Here is a 22990-nt window from a genome sequence, read left to right on the forward strand (position 1 = left end):
TTGGCAGAAAACACTTAATAATCACAAAATAAGGCATCTATTCAAATGTGCACTGAATTTTTATAAAAATTAATCATATCTTATGTTCTGAAATGGGCCCCAGGAAATTTCAAAGATTGTGCTCAATCCATTCAATAGATAACTAGAAAGACTTGTGCAATGAATAGCTTTCTCTAGTTCAAGGTCACTTACGTTCACAGCCTTTGGAAGGCGTCCACGTCAGATTCTCTTGACATGTCACGATCTGGGGCTCCATGAGAACCGGTCGGTAGCCAGGCTTGCACCGGTATTTCAATTTGGTCCCAATCTCAAATATTTCAAAATTTCTTAAGGGAAACTTATTGCCCTCCCAGGAAGCATAGGGAATATCTGGTACGTCAGTACAACCATCTGGCCATGAAAAACATTATGAAGAATGTTATTGGAACTGGCAAAGAGCCATGAAAATGGGATTTAAGATGGCTGTCACAGCTTTACTTAGCAAGAGCAACTTATTGTGATGTGTTTGTGAGTCAGAACAAACTTCTTGGGTTTCCCTTTAAACATAATAATTTTATTCAGAACAGTTGTTTACAGTGTAGTAAAAGTAACCAGTGATTAAAGGGTTAACAGACAAAGTTTTCTGCCTTTCTTGGGAAAATTTATAAACTAAAACCTTAGTTAGTGGGGAAATTTAGGATCTAAAATCACCTAACCACTCCCTTATAACTGGAGCTACAAATGTAATTTGAGTGTAATTCTCTCTTACCAGGTTGGTAAATTTTATTTTTAGTGTCTCATGATGTTAAAACAAAACAAAATAAAAGCATAAAGTTGGATGTTAGGAGGATGTAAGAACAAGGAAATGGTTAGAGAAGGAACATCACTAAGCCAGAATCAGAAAGCCCAAGCAAAGGGTCCATGCTGCAGAAACGGAGGCTGAGTTGGAGTTCATTAGAGGATTAAAGGTCATTTTGGTTTGATCACTGTGACCGACAAACACTAGTCTAGGAGATCCGACCCAGTTCAATCAAGATTACTTCCTGGGAAATCGTCAAATTTGAGATCTATGGAAAATTGTCTGGGCTTTGTGTCTGAGCTATTTCTAAATGCCACACAAAGGTTATTGAATTTTTTTAAAGAGTTGAGCTGTGCCTTCATAATATTTAGGTGAATTTTTATATGTCATTCTACAGGGTAAAACACCTGCTGCATAGCCTTTGCCTGATGGACAGCAGAAAGTTTTATTTACAGAATTAATCCTCCCTGGGACATTCACCTATACATCTGCTTACCAAACTTCCTGTATTACTTGGTAGAGACAATTAGATTAGGTCTCTTCTATATTTAATTCTAAATACTTGTTTCCTTCGTTGATTTCTTCTTTAGGACGTATTGAGTTCTGGATTATTCTAATTTTTAAATTTCACATATAAAATGTTATTTGAAATGAAGAGGACAAAAAAATCACACCAGGTCATGATGATTAATAGATTCATATGATCCAGGAATTTCTTCCTCAATGGTTCTGGTAGTGTTTCTCTTCCTGAAGACTTCCTGGTTCCTCAGCCTCAGTCATGAGGGCTGGGGTCAGCTCCTGGCCATGTGAGAGGTAAGATAACAGTGCTATGCACAGAAAAATGTGATGTCACCAGTAAGAGGCCACATCTGTGCCAAAGCTCCAACAAGGTCTACCTATGCAGGTAGAATGTCTGTGACAGGCATCTCTAGGAGTTACAACACTACAGATCCAAAGCCAAAGTTCTTCTGGGATGAATATGTTAGCCCTTTTAAAAACATCTGTCAGGCTATTGCCTTCCTCTGTGTGTGACAGCATTCTTGTGACCGAGGCTCTAAAACCATTTAATAACATTAACTTTAGACACATCTGGAACAAGCCTAATCATACTAAAGCCTGCTTTTATCCTCTGATGCCTTCTCAACAGCCTTTCCTAACCTACCTTAAAATATCAAAAATATACCGTTCACCAAACTATGTAGCTCACCTCGTCTTACCAAATTTGTTTTTAAAATGGATTTCCAAGCTCTTCATAGACCCCAGACGTGGCATCCTTATGTTCGTATCCTCTGTATTCTGCCTGTTGACTCATTCACCCCAACTGCTCTTTGACACACTACACAGACTTGAATGGGCTATGTCTTCCTGATGCACGAGTCTAGCAGATGTCAGCCTCTGCCCCAAAGCCCACCCCCGACTATCAGCTCGATGGAGGAGGCTACAATCCAGTCCTCTGTTTCTAGTTAGCTTGAGGAAGCCAGAGACTCAAATTTGATGTCCATTATCCATTATTCTTCATGTCTCCTCCTCTGATTTCTTTATGTATAAATTCATTCTTTTTGGAAATGTTATCTCATGGCCTGCTCCCGTGATCCCACAGTCTGAGATATCACCCTTCCCCTTCATCTGTGGCATCTTTCTTCTTAGGAGTTCAGAGACCGTGTAGTGCTATGATTTTACAACTCCTAATTTTTGGTCCTGAGCAGTGCCTGGCTCCTCCATGCTCCTTGTCATATAAAGGGTCCCAGACTAAATCACAAGGTGTACAACTTCCCACAAAAGCCCTAGGACTTATAAAAAATGCATCTGTGCCCCGCTGTTCCATCCCTCTCATTGCAGCTCTCTCTCTCCATCCATATCTATCTATCTATCTATCTATCTATCTATCTATCTGTCTGTCTATATCTATCCATCCATCCATCTCTATCTATCCATCTCTATCTCTATCATCCATCCATCTTTTTCATCTGTCTACCTATCTATCTATTATTTATCTCTATCATATATCTGGCATCTATCTATCCACCCATCTCTATCTATCTATCTCTATCATCTGTCTCTATAATCTATCCCTATCATCTATCTTTCTATCTACTTATCATCTACCTATCTATCTCTACATCTCTATTATCATCTATCACTGTGTCTGTCTCTTCCTCTCTCTCTCTCTCTCTCTCTCTCTCTCTCTCTCTCTCTGTGTGTGTGTGTGTGTGTGTGTGTGTGTGTGTGTGTGTGTTTCTCTCTCACACACACACACATTTTACACTATTCCTCTTAAAGAAGCCCCTTTCTAGTTTTAATGGTAGATGTTTCTGTCCCTTAAGGTCCTGCCATACTATTTTTAATTGAGTATACTGTCCCTCTCTAATGCTCTCTCCCCTAAAGTCCCTTTCTCTTAATAAAGCTGATGCCTGAAATGCAATCATGGCCAACTGCACAGCTCAACAGATCCCTAGTTCCATACCTTCTAAAGGGCTGGGGATGCAATCCTACAGTATCCAAGGCAGTAACAGAGGTTTCCCATTGTGATGAAACTGGACTACCAGAGGGAACAACCAGCATGATTTATGCCCTTCTGTTTCTCTAATAACTTCATGGAACTGTTGCCTCATTAGAACATGGGATTTGAGGAAAACAACATGTGTGTTCTCAGGCCATGGTCACTCATAGACAGCCCTGGAATAAACCGTCATCTGCGTTCCTTTGAGATGAGAGCTGTTTCTTTCATTAACACCTTCCAGAAAGTGGGTTTTGGGGATCAAACTCCATTTATTATTTTTGGAGGCAAGCACATTTAGTCATTGAGCCGTCCTGCTGGCAATCCTACAGGACGATTTTTATAGCAATTACTTAATTCATATTACCAGTGGACTCAGGGCATGAAAACTCTGTAATATACATGATAAATAACAGTAAAATACTACTGACAAGAATGTCTTCCTTCTAACAGGAAAAGTGGGGGAGAAAAGGATAATAGAAATTTAACGTGTGTGATTATTGCATTAACGTAGGTTTGGGGAGTCACTGAGACGGTTCCGTGGGCTCAGGTGCTTGCTACTAAGACTAAAATCCTGAGTTCCATTCCCTAGACCCACATGACAAAAGAAAACAAGCTCCAGGAAGTTGTTCTTTCACATGAGTACAGTGGTGTGTGTGTGTGTGTGTGTGTGTGTGTGTGTGTGTGTGTAACCAAATAAACACATGAAATTCAAAGTGGGCTTGCACCTATAAACGTATCCCACCCATAGTCTGGATAACCTTAGTTGCCAACACTGCAGCCCCCTTCATAGTCCTTACTCACTGGCCTCACAAGTGGGGACAGAAGGGTACCACTCGCTATTAGCTTCACCGCTTCACAGCGGATGACGCTGTTGCCTCTGAGAACAGAACCCTTCTTGCATCTGACCTCAACAGAGTCTTTGTAAATATAGAACTGTCGAAATCCAGGGGCCAAGTCCCCCCCCCCCACTTGGAATCTGTGGCTGATGACAGATGATTTCTAGAGAAGCACAGGAAAAGACATCTAGGCTGTGAAAGAGAAATGACAGTCGAGTCGAGCGGTGGCAAGGGGGGGAGGGGAGAGTTACAGTTCCAGGAAAAGTGGTTGACCCAGTTCTCACCTTAAAAGAAATAAAAGACAGCTCCTCTCTGGAGCCCAGTATGGGTGAGCATGCCCTGGGAACACAGACTCGGGCCTCCCCATACACCATGCTCCACTGTGGAAGTGGTTACGGGAGATTTTGTCAGTGACCGAACAAAGAAAGTCATAAATCAATGTACTTACCAAACATGCTGGTGGAGCCACAGGTAGATGATTACAGCGGGAAAACTATGCTGTGGACTTTATATAATATCCGATGAAATTCTTAAACTCTAAATTCATGAAAGCTAGCTGTTTGCTAAGGATACTAAGTTTCTGATAATCACAAGAATGCTACGTCAGACATAGGGTGGGCAATGGATGACTTTCAAAGGACTAAAGATAGCCCAAGATAATATGGCTCTGGTCTATAACATTTTAACTCAGTTCATAATATAAGTTTATGTCAGATACATGCAGGGAACACGTTTAAAAATTATATCCTCTTTAGACACCTAAAAAAGAACTGAGAGCCCACCCTGCTAGTTATTGTGATAGAGCTGATTTTCTCAATTAAAAAAAAAAGTTTAGAAATAGCTAAATATCGAAGCCTAGACTCCAAGTCTTCAAATCTTTCCCATATTGTGGTGTATGGTGTTGTTTCCAGAATGTTTTGGTGTGAGATCACCAGCCTATAGTGGTGGCACAGGACAGGGAGTGACAGAGCATCAGACACCTGCCCCTCACAGCAGAGGACAAACACCACCCCACATCGCAGTCCCCACCCAACCAAATCCTGTCATTTCTGCCATTTATGCCTCCCTAGTCTCTCCATACCACCGAAGGGATGCAAAAGAAACCCCTTCTCTTTTAGGTGATGGTGACAGATGTCTGTCAGCCACATTCTGTCCCACTTCCAACTGTCCCTGTCGTGCCTTCCCTTCTCCTTCAGAGAGTGGACTCTCAGAGATGCTTTGCCGATGACTTAACACAACCCCACGCCTGATTTCGTGCCCCACGGTGGAACTAGAGCATAACATACAGAGGTGGTAGTGAGGGAGCTATTGACACGCTCAAGTACAAGGTCACAAGACTCTCGCTGGAGACTCCAGCCGCTGCTCCTGGGTCCCCTCCTCAGTTGCATGTGATCTTGCAGATAGAGGATATAGGAAGTGAACGATTAATTGAAAACAGCACTGCATGATCCGGCTTCCACGAGGCTGCCATGCAGAATGGGGTGGGACTTGGTCGCCATACAGCTGTTATGGGGCCAATGGCCCTCTATGGGTAACTTCTTCCCCAGGCTCTGTAGCCACTCTGTAAGCATGCCTAGTAAGCTCCTATTGGTTCCACCGAGTTGGATGTTGGTGAAGTCACATTTTGTTGTGTCCATTGGTGCCCATCAGGGGTGAACAGATGTGTGTCTGTACAACTCTGTGACACACCAGGCGTCTCCTCATCTGCTTCTTGCCAACACTTGCAGTCTCAGCTTCTGTCTGTTCTCCTTCTGCAGTGTTCTGTTGTATTTGGTTGTGCAAGTTTTGCCATGGAGGCCTGAGGATCATCTAAAGAAGGCTGGTCACTATGTAAATGTGAGCTTGTGTAAGAAGTTTCCCTGGGTTAGCAATGCAGTAATAGAGGTTCTGCAGAAATCTTTTTCTGTAAAATGTACAGGATTGTAATGTAGATTATTATCATATAATCTATATCATTCTAACAAATGTAACATAACGGCTGAACAAATGAATTGCCTCATTATTCCAATCATTACCTTATATTTAATTGCTGTCTCTACCCCCATACACATTTCTTATTCTTATAAATAAACGAGAAGAGCTGAGTGTAGGATTCACCCAGGACTTACTTTGACAGGCTGGAGGGCTCGGGCTCCAAACACCTACTGTTTTGTTGACCACAGAGCAGACTATGGAGGCATTGCCAAGGAGCGTGAAGTTGGGGTCACAGCTGTAGGTGACGGAGGAGCCTAATGTGTAAAGATCGTCATCCCGGCCGCTGTGTTTCCCATTGCTGATGTCTGGAGGGGACTCACACGTGACAACTTAGATGAGTAAGGAGAGAGAAAGGAGTGATCAGGAAAGGTTTTACTGTACATCCAAAAGTCTGTCAATTGCAAATGGAGGTCAGTGAGGCCACAGAGACACAGCAGTTAGTATCTAACACGGTGTACGTGTCGTATCATCTTGCCAGAAAAAAAAAAAAAGTCTTTACTTACTCACACATTCTGGGAGAGGATCACTCCAGTCAACTCCTTTACCTTGGACCACACACCGACTAGTTGCTGAGCCAATCAACAGGTATCTGAAAAACAGGTCAAAGGTTTATCTGGAATCTTTAGTTTACTCTAGACTCAAGGTTTTGAACAAATACAAATTTATCCGTCATTTTAAAATAAAGCAATGGTTGTTCTATTGATCACTAATCACCATTAGAGCCGTCTCAAGGCTCCTCAATGTCATCATACGGAGCAGGGGTCCATCTTCTCATGCTAAAACTCCTTTCACCCATTTGTGACACTACGTTTTCTAAGTGTTTATAATGCAGCCAATGAAAAGACCACATGTCAGTTTTGCTGCTAGAATTGTTTTTAAACGAAGTACAACTAGCTAGAAACTTAAAAAAAATATTTGAAATTTTCCCACACATTAGAGCATAATTTGTCCTCAGAGCATAGTTTGATGTGCATGTGTACAGGATCTTGATTCCTTCACAGTTTCATTAAACTGTAGTGAAAGAAATAACAAAAAGCTCCATCCATGCATCAGGAATTTAAAACTCACCATAACTATCTTGTGACTTCTCTTTTGTCAGAGAATTTTATGTTTTCTTTAAGAGTACCCTGGTTCTCACCAGGTGTCCTGTACACTGGGTTCCATGCAAGGCAGAACAGAGCAAGTGCCCTGGAGAAGGTAGGAGAGGGGGAAGGAGGAAGGGGACTCTTTAGCAAGTTCTCTGGAGGAGGTAGGAAGGAGAGTTCTTTTGTAATCAATGGTCCGGTCTCAGTATGGTCTGGGATGTGGCCAGAGGCCATTGGCCTCTTCACTCTGCCATCTTGACAAAAATGTCCCTCACTTTCTTGTGTGAGCCTGGCCATTAGAGGAGGTTGCAGGCCCTCGAGGGCATGCTCAGGCTGTTGCCTGTCTGTCAGGTCCAGGAGCTTTCCTGAGGAGCCGGTACCCTTCCTACAGGATCACATGTTCCTGGTGTCCCAGGGGCTCATGCAAGTGTTCATGGGGGCAGTAGTGACCAGGCTGCCATCCAAGTTGAAGGCCAGCCTACTGATGGTATCTGTGTAGCCTGTACCTAAAATCTTAATACTTTGCTTATCATATATTTGTTTAAGAACAAGCTGCAAATCAAATGGTGTATAATAGATGCATAGTTCAGTTATGTTTGCTAAATATTTTCTTTGTAATACATGAACAAAACATATCACTGATATAAACTATTTTGATAGATGATTTGAATTTTCTGATTTTGAAGTTTCACATACCCTTATAAACCATTTACTTTATAGTTGTTATCACATCATGTTTGCTCTTGATAATTCCTACTCCTTTAAGACATTGAAAATACCCATTTACCCTGAATATCAATGAAATTTTATGAACAAAATATTATCCACCAGCAAGGAGAATTGCTTTGAAAGAAAAGTATACTATGACTAAATGGGTTTATTTTGAGGATAAGGTGGAGGTTTAAAAGTAGGAAAGAGTGGATGTCAGTGTGGCGATTTCTCAGAAAATTAGAAAACAACCTTCCTCAAGACCCAGTAATACCACTTTTGGGTATATATCCAAAGGATACTCAATCATGTCACAAGGGCATGTGCTCAGCTATGTTTATAGCAGCTTTGTTTGTCGTATCCAGGACCTGGACCTAATGCCCCTTGACCAAAGAATGGAAAAGGAAAATATGGTACATTTACACAATGGAGTACTACACAGCAGAAAAAATAATGATATCTTGAAATTTGCAGGAAAATGGATGGAGCTAGAAAACATTATTTTGAGTGAGGTAACCCAGACACAGAAAAGACAATTATCACATGTACCCACTCATAGGTGTTTTTTAAACATAAAGCAAAGAAAGCCAGCCTACAAACCACAATCCCAGAGAACTTAGACAACAATGCGGACACTAAGAGAGACTTACATAGATCTAACCTACATGGGAAGTAGAAAGTAGAAAAAGACAAAATCTCCTGAGTAAATTGGGAGCCTGGGGACCTTGGGGGAGGTTTGAAGTAGGGAGCAGAGAAAAATGTAGAGCTCAATAAAAATCAATTTAAAAAAAGTAGGAAAGAGAATTCTGTATTACAGTATCACAAACTAAATGTACGGGCCTGTCCCTCATCGTCACATGGTGCAGGCAACTACTGGTGAGTTTGTATAAAGAAGCAATTATGATTCATGAGGATAAGAGCTTTAAACCAACAAGATTAAGGTCTTTATAAGAAGCCAAGACAATAAACATGTGAAAAAATGTCCAGCATCACTAGCAATCAGGGAAATGCAAATTGAAGCTACACTGAGATTTCATCTCTTCCCAGTCAGAAGGGGTATCATCAAGAAAAGAAATAAAACCAATGTGGATAAAGATGCAAAGTATAAAAGACCTTAATACATCAGTGGGAACATCAGCTGCCCGAACCACCATGACAATCAGTGTGGACAATTCCTCAAACTATCATACGACCCAGCTGTATCACTACTGGGTATTTACTCAAAAGTCTCCAAGTCAACATACAGTGATATTTTTACATCAATGTCTAAAGCATCACTATTCATAACAATTAAGTTATAGAACCAGCATAGGTATCTGAAAACTGTAGAATAGATAAATAAAAAGAATTATGTGTACTTAATACAAGTTTTCAACAATAAAGACTAAGTAATAAAGACTAATTAGTCTTTATAATAATGAATTAGTCTAATAAAGACTAGTTAATTTTCAGGAAAATGAAATACAATCAGAGATGATCAGATTGAATGAATTAGGTCAGGCTTAACAAGACAAATATTACAAATTTTCTCTATGTCAATTACCTATAATGTTTGGTGGTTTGTGGCACCCCCCTAACCAATACTTGAAAAGAGTTAAATTATTCTGGGCTGATAATTTGTTAGCCTATAGTGCCTAGTAGGAGCATTGTCACCCTGTCATAGGGAAACTCCTTTTAAACTTTTTTAACGTGTGTGTACATTTTAGGAAGCATTCTATCCCCTTTATGTAGAGAAATCTTTTTAAATTATTCTGAAACACATACAAACACAAACAAAAAATTAGGCTAGAAAAATGGACGTAGCTAACTTTTGACTACAAAAACTGAACATCACAATGTATTTATTCTTCAAAAGAAGAAAGCAACCAATTTAAAAGTCATATAGAAAAGAGAGCAAGTAAATTATTTCTATGAATACTGACAAATATCATGCAGTAAAACTTAAAAGATGTGATACTAAACCCAACAAAAGACACACAAAAGAATCTAGGGACCAATTCCCTTGTTGGACTTAGGTGAAATTTCCCTCAATAAAACATTCATAAATGAAATTGAAAACACATTAAATATCCAACATCATGGCCACATTGGTTTCATTTCAGGAATTAAAGGCTGGTTCAACATATATAAATCAATAAATGCAATTAAATACAGAGGGGAACCAAGAACAGAAATCATACGATTTTCTCAAAAGATGCTAAAAATGTTCTTGACTTTCCTTCATTCTAAAAACCTCAAAAGAAACTAAAAATATAAAGAGCATATTTCAGTGAATGAAGTCTATGTGTGGGAAATCTGTAGCCAACAGCTTATTAAAAGGGAGAAAACCAAAAGCATGTCTTTTAAAACCAAAAGCAAGACAAAAGAATACCCCCTTCACTATTACTCAATGTGGTGCTTAAAGTCCTAGCTACAGCAACAACTCAAGACAAGGAAATAAAAGGGACATGAACCAAACAAATGAAGACATTTCCCTGTTTGCAGATGGCATGATCTTATCCCACCAACTCTAACCAGAGAACTCCTAGACCTAACCAGAACTTTCAGTAAGCAGCAGAATGCAAAATCAGATTACGAAACCCAGGAGGTTTCCTATAGACAAATGATAAAGTTGTCAGGGAAGAAATCCCATTCATGACATGTTTTTGTTGTTATTGTTGTTTTGTTTTTGTTTTGTTTTGTTGTAGTCCTAGAAATAAGCTTATCCAAGGAAATAAAAGGCCAGTGGGATAAAATTTTGAAAACGATGAAGAAAGAAATTGAGGATGAACCAACAATGTAAAGGCCTCCCATGCTCATGGGCTAGCAGAATTAATACTGTTGAAATGGTCATTTACAAGTATGTGGTGATTTAAATGAGAATAGCACCTATAGGATACCAAATGTTTGAATGATTGATCCCCAGTTGGGAGAACTGTTTGGGAAGTATTAGGAAGTGTAGCTTTGCTGGGTGGGGGGATGCCGTTCTCAGCTGGGTCCTTCTGCCTTGTGTTTGAAGATCGAGATGTGAGCTTTCAGCTACTGCTCCAACACCATGCCTGCCTGCCTGCTCTCAACCTTCCTGACAAAGCATGGACATAGACTCATCCTTTGAAACTGTAAGCCCTCAATAAACTCTTCTTATGTGGCCTTGGCCATGGTGTCTTATCAGAGCAATGAAAAAGGAGGATGTGATTCCCATCAAAAACCTTATTTATCACAGAAATAGACAAATGTGATAATTCACATGGAAACACAAAGGGCCAAACAGTCAACACCATCCTAAACAAAAAGAGAGTTCTAGGGATGTCGCAATAACTGATCTCAGAGTCAAGGTAATAAAGCAAGAATGGGGTAGTGGACACATAAACCCACACAGCTTCAGCTGCTCAATGTTTGACAGTGCTGAAAAAAAAAAGGAAAAAAGCATGCATTGGAGAAATTGTGTCCCCATTTACAGAAGAATGAAACTAGATCCTTTCTCACTCTGTATGAAATCCAAGAAGTGGAAAACGTGGAACCCTTAAACTGGTAGGGCAGAGAGGTAAAACATACTTCAAGATATGAGAATAGACAAAGGCTTTTTGCAAAATTACTCTAATGACTCATAAAACAATCCCACAAACTGATCAATGGGATTGCATGAAGGTAAAGAGCCCTGTACAGTGACGGCAGTATAGTTCAGACAGCTGACTGAAGAGAGGATGTGAGAGGATCTCGGGCAATTGTACATTCAATAGGGGATTCAAATCCATAAATGGGCAGATAAATTCATCTTCAAAGGATGAAGTACAAATAATCAATAGTTATTAGATCTTGTCCCACATCCTTAGCCATCAAGAAATACCAATTAAAGCTACACTAAGATTCCACCCCATTCTAATGAGAATAACTATTATAGTGAGGAAGTGTGTGTGTGTGTGTGTGTGTGTGTGTGTGTGTGTGTGTGTTCAAATCATTGAGTTTTAATCAGTCCTAATGATCGGAATTATTTCAACTGCAGAAATTATATCAAAATGAAGAACGTTATATAAAGCAATATGCAAATTAAACCTCAGAAACACAAATATCTCATACAAATATCCATATATATATATGTGTGTGTGTGTGTGTGTGTGTGTGTGTGTGTGTGTGTGTAAGTGATAGTAGAAGGAGGAGTAGGAAGAAGAGTAGGAGGAAATGACTGTGAAAACAAGAATTATAAAAACAAAAACAAGGAACTTATTATATAAATGTATAAACACACTAAAATTGTTGTATAAGAAGCCTCTAAGTAGACCCAGATATATCTTAAAGTTAAGATATTGTCTTTAAAAGGTTTTATTTTATATTATTAAAATAAATGTTTACTTTAAGAAAACACTTTATTTATTTATTTGTGGGAAATCATGCATGTAATTCTGGAAACAAGAAGACAACATGCAGGAATAAGATCTGTCCTTCTACCATGTTGGTTCTGCAGACATATTAGAAAAAGATATAGATACAAATATACATGAAAATATCATGAAATTACTTTTGGGGAGGGTAACTCCATAACATCAACTTCTCCTAAAATTATCATAATAAAATTAAATATAAATTGAAAGAACAGTACTCAATTTCATTTGGAAAAGCAAAAAACCCAGGATAGCCAAAATAACACTGTATGATAAAAGAACTTCTGGAGGCATCACAATCCCTGACTTCAAACTCTATTACAGAGCTACAGTACTGGAAACAGCTTGGTACTGGTATAAGAACAGACATGAGGACCAATGGAACCGAACAGAAGACCCAGATATCAAGCCACACATTTTCGAACACCTAATATTTGATACGCAAAAAATATCTAATGGAAAAAAGAAAGAATATTTAACAAGTGGTGCTGGCATAACTGGATATCAACATGTAGAAAAAATGAAAATAGACCCATATCTATCACTATGCACAAAACTCAAGTCCAAGCCGGGCAGTGGTGGCGCACGCCTTTAATCCCAGCACTCTGGGGGCAGAGGCAGGCGAATCTCTGTGAGTTCAAGGCCAGCCTGGTCTACAAGAGCTAGTTCCAGAACAGGAACCAAAAGCTATGGAGAAACCCTGTCTCAAAAATCCAAAAAAAAAAAAAAAGAAAGAAAGAAAGAAAGAAAGAAAGAAAAAGAAAAAAAAACTCAAGTCTAAATGGATCAAGGACCTCAACATAAAGCCAGCCACACTGACCCTTATAGAAGAGAAAGTGGGAAGTACACTTGAATGCATTGGCATAGGGAACCACTTCCTAAATATAACCCCAGTAGCACAGACACTGAGAGAAACAATTAATAAATGGGACCTCCTGAAACTGAAAAGCTTCTGTAAAGCAAAGGACATGGTCAACAAGCCAAAACAACAGCCTACAGAATTGGAAAAGATCTTTACTAACCCCACATCAGACAGAAGTCTGATCTCCAAAATATACAAAGAACCAAGAAATTGGACACCAAAAGATCACATAATCCAATAAAAAAAATGGAGTACAAACCTAAACAGAAAACTCTCAACAGAGGAATCTAAAATGGCTGAAAGACACTTAAGGAAATGTTCAACACCCTTAGTCATCAGAGAAATGCAAGTAAAAACAACTCTGAGATTCCATCTTACACCTGTAAGAATGGCCAAGATCAAAAACACTGATGGCAACTTATGCTGGAGAGGTTGTGGGGAAAAGGGAACACTCCTGCATTGCTGGTGGGAATGAAAGCTGGTACAACCCCTTTGGATGTCAGTGTGGTAATTTCTCAGAAAATTAGGAAACAACCTTCCTCAAGACCCAATAATACCACTTTTGGGTATATATCCAAAGGAAGCTCAATTGTGCCACAAGAACATGTGCTCAACTATGTTCATAGCAGCACTGTTTGTTATAGCCAGAACCTGGAAACAATCTAAATGCCCCTTGATTGAAGAATGGATAAGAATACTACCTCCGCAGCAGGACGGGGGAAGTGTGCGTGCACAAAATAACCTTGGTGGGTGTCCAGAAAATTAGCCTCCATACTAAAAGCAACCTCGAAAGGTTACATACTATGTGATTCTATGCATAGAACACTCTTGAAATGATGCAATTGCAGACACAGACATCAGCAGATGGCAGAAGTGAGGAAGAGGGGGAGAAGGGAGAGTGAGTGCTGGAGACAAGGGGCTAACAATTATGACGTAACCATCCATCCCTTGACTGCGGCAAAGGTTACACAAGTATACACATTTGTCAGAAGTTATAAGCCATGTTCTCCCAGAAACGTGCATGCAAAAAAGGTGGACTCAATGTGTCCAACAGATTAGATGAATGTTTATTTTCCTGTTGGGAATGTAACTTTGGGAGGCAGTGAAAACAGTATATGAAAATTTTGTACTGTCATTTCTTATAAACAAATGGTTTGAGTGAATGTGTATTTGGCTTTATCGCCTTAATAAGCAAACATTCTAAACTTGGATGAAATGTTCACTCTGAGAAGTGAATTGGAAGCTTATTTTATAAATAGACATTGATTTTCTTTTTTAAAATATTTATTTATTATGGATACAATATTCTGTTTGCATATATGCCTGCAGGCTAGAAGAGGACACCAGACATCATTACAGATGGTTGTGAGCCACCATGTGGTTGCTGGGAATAGAACTCAGGTCCTTTGGAAGAGCATGCAATGCTCTTAACCGCTGAGCCATCTCTCCAGACCTAGACATTGATTTTCATTATAAAAATGTTAACAGTCTATGAAGAGTCCCTTGCCAAGCTTTATCCAATGTCAGTGTGTCTTTTGTGTAGAAACAGTGGTTCTCAACCTCTCTAACGCTGCAAATTTTAATACAGTTCCTCACATTGTGCTGACCCTCAAACACCAAATTATTTCCTTTGCTACTTCATAACTTTAATTTTGTTACTGTTATGAATCATAATGCAAATATCGGTGCTTTCCAATGGCCTTAGGCAACCCCTGTAAAAGGGTTGTTCTGCCCCCAAAGGGGTAACGTTTCGTGGGTTAAGAATCACTGGTTTAGAACAACCATCTCATTCTGGGAGCTGTAACCTTTAGAAGTGTGTGTGTGTGTGTGTGTGTGTGTGTGTGTGTGTGTGTAAGTGTGATGCCACATCTAGAGAAAAGTGAATCTGAGAACAGTATGGAATAACATGAGATTAGAAACGCACGGGCGTCTGTTTTCAGGACCATTGAATAAATTGTGATAAGACTTCATTTGCTACAGTATGGCTATGGGATATCTCCCAAAGACTCAGATGTTGAAGGTGTGGTCCTGAGCTGGTTGATCTACTAGGAGAGATGGATAATTTAGAATCTAATGGGAGTATATTAGAGCATAGTGCCAGGCCCTTGAAGGATGTGTGAACACCTAGTCCCTTCTCACACTATGGGGTGACCAGTTTTGCTGTACACACCCAGCACACCATGATGATGACGCCTAGAGACTATAAACTGAAGCCTCTAGAGTCAATGCCAAACAGCTCTTTCCTCCTTTTAAATTGTTAATCACAGTTTTTTTCTGTCACAACAGTGGAAAACTCATGCACTACACACAAGCAAACACAATAAAACAGGGAATGAGCAAACAGTGGGAACAGGAGAAGCAAGTATCTTGGGTATATATTTAGCTTCATTATTATGGCTTAATAAATATTTCATTCTTGTGGTTCTGGAGGCTGGAAGCTTAGGAGCGGGGGCTGAGTTCTAGTGGCTTCCCAGGTTACAAAAAGGTACAGAGGAAACCAGTTCTCACATACATCTTCTTTTAAGCAGGGAGGGGGCCTACATCTCCAAAAACCTTGCAAATGAAGATATGGATGTGGGTAAGTCAAGTCACTTTCAGCAGAAAGCAATGCAGTTAAGAGGGGGGAAACCAAAGTTAAAAACAGCATGTAAAGTCAAGTAACAGTGTATAAAAGTGGCAAACGTATTTGTCCTCAGTTGTGTTCATGTAATAAATACTGAAAAGACAATGACAAACTAGCCAGTCGTTTCTTGTCAGGAGACAGAGAAGAAAGGATAAATACCACTGAATTGAAGCAAGAACTTTCTAGATGTATACACTTATGCCTTATAAAACTAATTAAAAAACATTGCTTCCAACTTGCCTTACTCTCACTTACCCCTTTCCACAGCTGAAACCTACGGTCGAACCTAAGAAAAGATCAGTCGTGATTTCTACGTTCCCATTGGCCAACTCGCCCGGGTTTCTGCACCGTTTCTCTGGAGGAAAATTAAGCCAGTGATTAGTGGTTTGAAATACTCACAAGATATAAAATAAGGGGAAAGGGAGGACTTAGTTTTGGACACCAGTGTTGGGTTTTGTCACAGAACTAGAAACAGGGTGAGCAAAGGACTCGGCTCTGTCACTCTTAGGCATACACCCCACACAATTTTCTATCTTCCTGCAGAGATACAGTCACAACCACATTCACTATCTCTCTATACACAGCAGCAAGGAAGCTGAATCACCCTTGGCATCCATCAGTTGCTGAAAGGATAATGAAAGTGTGGTACATATACACCATGGGATATTACTCAGCTGTAGAGAAAAACAAAGTGATGAAATTTGCAGTTAAACATGTGGAACTGGGAAAAATCCTACCGAGTGAAGTTTGCCAAGTCTCCTCCCCCAAAAAACAAATGTATGTGCTAGCTTCAAATCTGTTCTCATGCGTGTTTAGTCCAAGTACATGTGAAAGCCAGGAAACCAGAAACAGGCCACCGAGGGATGCATTTAGGGAGGATGATAGTAGAATACAGGTGATGAAAGAAGGGGGAAATAATAGGGACAGAAAGGTCCCAGTGGCTAGTGAGTGATGGGAATGGGGAAGTCAAGGGGAGGGCTAACCAAAGTGAAGAGTGCAAGGAGGAATTACACGGGAAACTATGACCTTGCAAGCCAAGTAAAAATATAATCAAAGAAAATAGTATAACACATGCTAGGGAAAGAACAGATATTCTGGGAGCAAATGGTTTAAGTGGAGATGGTGACCAGTGGGTGGAAGAAAGAAGGGCTTTAGAGTAGGTTAATTGTAGTAATAGGGGCGGCGTGGCTGCGTTCCCAGCACCCCAGCCACCTGCTCGGCTAGCTTATGCCCGAAATAACAACACACAAACTGTATTCATTTAATCACTGCTTGGCCCATTTCTATCTAGCCTCTTCTAGGCTAATTCTCACATATTAATTTAGCCCATTTCTAATCATCTGTGAGCACCGGTCTTACCGGGAAAGGTTCAGCATGTCTAACCTGGCGGCTTGCTTCATCGAGTGCATCTGCCCGGGAGAGCGGAGCATGGTGTTTCTCTGAGGCGTCTGCTCCCGAGAGAAGAGCTGTGGAGTCTGAGCTCACTTCCTCTTCCTCTTAGCATTCTGTTCTGTTTACTCCTCCCACCTATCTTCTAACCAATAAAATGGGCCAAGGCAGTTCCTTTATTAGCCAATGATCTTCCTCCATCATTTAATCATAACTAAGGACGTAGGGAGAAGCCTTGCAAAGCCCCACTAATTTGTAAGTGAACATAACTTTAAAGGAGCTTAAACAGAATTACCCCAAGTGGGTGGACAATGCTGCCCCCAGAACACATGGGTTATTAGGTGAACACCTCAGTGCCAGGCTCAGTGAAACTTTCTGTGAGTTATAGGTTAGAAAATCCCGGAGGCATCCAAAACAATATAGGCCAACCAGAACCATAGTAGGTAAAACCCTATTGCTGAAGATACCACACACATTGGCAACTGGATATAAAAGAAATAAATCTCAAATAAAGCAGGAAACTTCTTCCCTGCTGGCTAGCTTTCAAGGTGCTATACAGAGAAGACATTGCTTCTCTTTCCCAGCACTGGGCCTGTAGTACTGGCCTTGCAGTAGGCATGATTTGCCCACTGATATAATAATAGCATGACTGTTAGGGGGTAACCTAGATAAAGTGGATCTGAGGTCTGCTCTCCAGAAGAGACTTCATCCCTGGTATTGTAAACTTGGTTAAAAGTCCATGGCTAGGAGAAGGTCCTAGGGTAGAATCTACTATTGTTTTTTGGCTAAATGGTCATGTTGTCAAACTGCTTTCTAAATATTTATGTTTATACCCATAAACCTGTGCTACTCTGAACTGTGATTAGAGGAGCTTTTTGTTGAAGAGGGAAGTGGTTAACACAGAGACTCGTAACTGTGTGAAATATTGACAGTAAATGAGTGTGAGTGCCCGGCTGATGTGAGATGACCCTCTGGATGCTGTGAATATGTTTTATTTCCTTTGGTTAATAAAGAAGCTGCTTTGGCATAGGGAAGGGCAGAATAGAACTAAGTGGGAAGGCTAAACTGATTGCTGGGAGAAAGAAGGCAGAGTCAGGGAGACGCCATGTAGCTGCCAAAGGAGAAAGACACTAGAACCTTACTGGTAGGCCACAACATCATGGTGATACACAAACTAATAGAAATGGGTTAATTTAATATGTAAGAGCTAGCTAGAAATACACCTAAGCTGTTGGCCAAACAGTGTTGTAATTAATATAGTTTCTATGTGATTATTTGGGTCTGGACAGTAGAGAAACAAACAAGTAGTCTCCATTTATGATAGATGGAGCATTTATATCAACCTACAAACCCACCCTTTAAAACTTAGGGGATGGTCAGGCAGTAGTGGCGCACGCCTTTAATCCCAGCACTCAGGAGGCAGAAGCAGGTGGATCTCTGTAAATTCAAGACCATCCTGGTCTACAAGAGCTAGTTCCAAAATGGGCTCCAACTCCAAAGCTACAGAGAAACCCTGTCTTGAAAAAGACTTAGGGGACATTAGTAAAGAAACGTCAGAAAGAATGTAAGAGCTGGAGGACAGGGAAGAGGACTGTGAAAGTCTATCTTCTGGACACAATAGCTATTGGACACATGAACTCATAGTAGCTATGGTGACCTGCACAAGATTAAGCCAGTTGCCGGGGGCGGTGGTGGCGCACGCCTTTAATCCCAACTCTTGGGAGGCAGAGGCAGGTGGATATCTGTGATTTTGAGGCCAGCCTGGTCTGCAAGAGCTAGTTTCCAGGACTGCCTTTAAAGCTACAGAGAAAGCTTATCTTGAAAAGCCAAAAAAATAAAAGATTCAAAGCCGGTTTACAAATTCCAGTCTGGAGTTGGGGAGAGGCTCTCTTGCTCCATCCTGACTGGGGCAGTTTATGGCTAGCGAGGCAAGGAGAACCATTTTACTCTGGGTGCTGTCCATTGGTAGGTTCTCATACATCAGTCCACGCCTCACACACGGGCACACACAGATAACTTGGCTCCATGGGTTGTAGAAAAGATGACATGAAGATGAGCAAGCTGTGGGAGGGAAATGGGAACTCTAGAGAGGAACTGGGGTGGATGTGACCAAGATACAGGGTAGCCATATACAAAACTTAGAGAATAAAATAAATGTAGAAGGCCACTTAATTAATTTCAACTCCTGCTTCCAGATAGCGCTGATGGTATATTCCAATGCTTGTTTCTTTCCCTGACTCACTGAATTGTAATTTTGAGGAAAAATAAAAACAAATATATTGCCAATTGTTATGAAACACATTGAAAAGAAAAAAAATTGTACTAGTTTAATTTGCTTTATTAAACCACTAATGTAATATAGAATATAACACAGTTGGTGGGTTTTATACCTGAATATATACTTAAAATGTTTACCCTTATTCACAGTCAGAAGAAAATGGAAAATAGAATTTTAAATCCTTAGTGTTTTACAAATAGGATATGGAACACTCCCAACTTCCTTTTCCCAAATAGTATTGTTCATGTTTATCTTTAAAAGTATTTATTTCAATCATTTCAGGTGTGTGTGTGTGTGTGTGTATGTGTGTGTGTGTGTGTGTACGCATGTGTGTGCATGGTGTATACAACAATGTACATTGAGGCTAAGAGAAGATGGTGGAGTGTCCTAGGAATTAGAGTTAGAGGTATTAATTGGACACCAGGCTTGTTACACCGGTGCTGGGATCCACCCCTGATCCTTTTGAAGGCTGTGCCATCTCTCCAGCCCCAGGCAATATTAATTTTTAATATAATTTTGTTCAAATGTTTTTTTTTCTGACTTGAGGGATTTATTACATTTCTACAAGCACTTCCTGAGAAGAGTAAGTACAGGTGAGGATCCAGGTGGATACTCACTGGCACAGAAGACAGCGTAGACCCACGAACCATTCTCATCACAAGTAAGATGGCTCGAATTGATTTTCCTGAAGCCATGATGGCAGGCGTATTTCAGAACAGTTCCAGTGGGGAAGGTTGTCCCATACAACTGGTTGATTGGAGCAGCAAATGGTAAATTCGGTGGAAGTCCACAACCACCTGGACCAAAATACAAGGGACACCACAAGCTGCATCTTGGGAGACAGACCCTCAGCATTTGAGGAGTAATGTTTACAAAGCAAGGACCATGTTTCTTTTTCATCTTGACTCTCACTACCCCAAAAATCAAGGAACATAATAGATAATCACTGACATATGCTTCCCAACAACAATAGTGATGACAATGAAGAAGGCATAGAAATTTCACCCACTCTTTCCTATTCAGTAGTATAAGTAAACGTATTATTTTTTCATTGTTTATATCTGCCTATTCAAAATATAGTCATCTATGTCATGCCAAGTAATATTTCTTGCTGACTTTGCAAGAATATATTTCATTATGCAAGATAAGATGTCTCAGGAAGCAGAGATGAGAAGGAAGTGTTTCATTTCTGTTCTCTTGGAGCTTTTGAATTTTGTATGAATTGTCTGCTTCAAAAATGCTTTTCTAAATCATCACAATGTGAAGACTACAATAAACCCTTAGGTAAAAAATAGTCTTAATCCTACTTTCCTAGTAAGAATTATTAAATAAAATACTAATCACCTTTTACATGGCCCAGTGGAATTATCTATATTTATTCTATATAAATAGTCAATTAAACAGTGGGGAATTTTTGTGGTCAGACTGGCACATAATATATATTTATTTCTGGTCATAGTTGCTTTGAAATTAGATTATTTGTAGATCTAAATAAATATCGAAAGCACCTATGAAACCATCTTTAGTCAGGATTATAACAAATTTTCCTAAATCCCAAGACATCTAATATACCCTACAATGTAAAAAATGTGTTTCCACTAGACATTGCTTAAGGCAAGTATGTGATGGACTCATGGTGTAGTGACATCTGGCTTGTCCCCTCCTCCCCACCCTTATCCATTACTTACCAAGAACAGGAGCCATCAGAACTGTGGCCAAGGTCAGTTGGAAGAGAATTGAATGAGAGGGTCTCCACAGCTCCAGGAAGGACCAAGCTGTCTTTATTCCCTTTCTGCCGAGGGTGGAGCTCTTGGTGAGTGGATGCGAAGCTCTTGGAGAGCACATGATCTGATGCCTTTCCAGGATGCTTCTACCAGGAAAGCTCATACTTACTGGTCGGACGCTGAAAATAACATAGGAACTGTCTTCAAAGGAACTGTAACCGAGTCTACAAGAAAACATATTGAATACAAATATTTATAACACACAGCAGCTTCTATTGGCATAATATCCCCCAGGAACTTACTCAGAAGACCAGTTAATTCTATATGGAGAGATAAGTGTAAGGCTTCTGGAAGTGGCAACAGACAAAGGTCTGATCTCCAAAATATATAAAGAACTCAAGAAACTAGACTTTAAAATGCTAATTAATCCAATTAATAAATGGGGCCCTGAACTGAACAGAGAATTCTCAACAGAAGAAATTCAAATGGCCAAAAGACACTTAAGGTCATGCTCAATCTCCTTAGCAATCAGGAAAATGCAAATTAAAACAACTTTGAGATACGATATTATACCTGTCAGAATGGCTAAAATCAAAAACACCAATGATAGCCTTTGCTGGAGAAGTTGTGGAATAAAAGGTACACTCATCCATTGCTGGTGGGAATGCAAACTTGTGCAATCACTTTGGAAATCAGTGTGGTGATTTCTCAGGAAATTTGGGATCAATCTACCCCAAGACCCAGTAATACCACTCTTGGGAATATACCCCAGAGATGCCCTATCATATGACAAAAGCATTTGTTCAGCTATGTTCATAGCAGCATTATTTGTAATAGCCAGAACCTGGAAACAACCTAGATGCCCTTCAATGGAAGAATGGATGAAGAAAGTGTGGAATATATACATATTAGAGTACTACTCAGTGGTAAAAAACAATGACATCGTGAATTTTGCATGCAAATGGATGGAAATAGAAAACACTATCCTGAGTGAGGTAACCCAGACCCAAAAAGATGAACATGGGATGTACTCACTCATAACTGGTTTTTAGCCACAAATAAATGACATTGAGCGTATAATTTGTGATCCTAGAGAAGCTAATTAAGAAGGTGAATCCAAAGAAAAACATATAGTCATCCGCCTGGATATGGGAAGTAGACAAGATTGCAGGGCAAAAACTGGGAACTTGGGGGTGAGGTGGGATGGGGGTAAGGAGAAATGGGGTGAGAAAAGTGAGAAGGGGAGGATGGGGGGAGCTTGGTGGAATGGGATGGTTGGATAAAGGAAGGGTGGATATGGGAGCAGCGAAGTATATATCCTAATTAAGGGAGCCATCTTAGGGTTGGCAAGAGACTTGACTCTAGAGGGGCTCGCAGGTGTTCAGGGAAATGTCCCCGGCTAGTACCTTGGGCAACTGAGGAAAGGAAACCTGAAATGGCCCTATCCTATAGCCATACTGATGAATATCTTGCATATCACCATAGAACCTTCATCTGGCGATGGATGGAGATAGAGACAGAGACCCACATTGGAGCACCGGACTGAGCTCCCAAGGTCAAAATGAGGAGCAGAAAGAGGGAGAACATGAGCAAGGAAGTCAGAACCATGAGGGGTGCACCCATCCACTGTGACAGTGGGGCTGATCTATTGGGAGCTCACCAAGGCCAGATGGACTGGAACTGAATAAGCATGGGATAAAACCAGACTCCCTGAACATGGTGGACAATGAAGGCTGATGAGAAGCCAAGGTCAATGTCACTAGGTTTCGATCCTACTGCATGAACTGGCTTTGTGGGAGCCTACCCTGTTTGGATGCTCACCTTTCTGGACCTGGATGGAGTGGGGAGGACCTTGGACTGCTCTTCAGACTCAAG

General features: G+C 40.3%; 1 protein-coding gene across 1 annotated transcript in view; it reads right to left on the bottom strand.

Annotated features, from left to right (window-relative positions):
- The window catches only part of LOC121446201 (zona pellucida sperm-binding protein 3 receptor-like), a 38054-nt gene extending 16776 nt beyond the window's left edge, over positions 1-21278 (bottom strand). Inside the window, 9 exon segments of the mRNA XM_041648675.1 lie at positions 193-390; positions 4080-4125; positions 4128-4238; positions 4240-4277; positions 6223-6417; positions 6592-6677; positions 15980-16079; positions 20009-20188; positions 21080-21278. Of these exon segments, the coding sequence (XP_041504609.1) occupies positions 193-390; positions 4080-4125; positions 4128-4238; positions 4240-4277; positions 6223-6417; positions 6592-6677; positions 15980-16079; positions 20009-20188; positions 21080-21278 (1153 nt within the window).
- Between the last annotated feature and the right edge of the window lie 1712 nt (positions 21279-22990).

This window comes from Microtus oregoni, unplaced genomic scaffold, assembly GCF_018167655.1.
Source record: "Microtus oregoni isolate MIOR12 unplaced genomic scaffold, Mior012 000003F_ref0000135, whole genome shotgun sequence".
Taxonomy (NCBI): Eukaryota; Metazoa; Chordata; class Mammalia; order Rodentia; family Cricetidae; genus Microtus; species Microtus oregoni.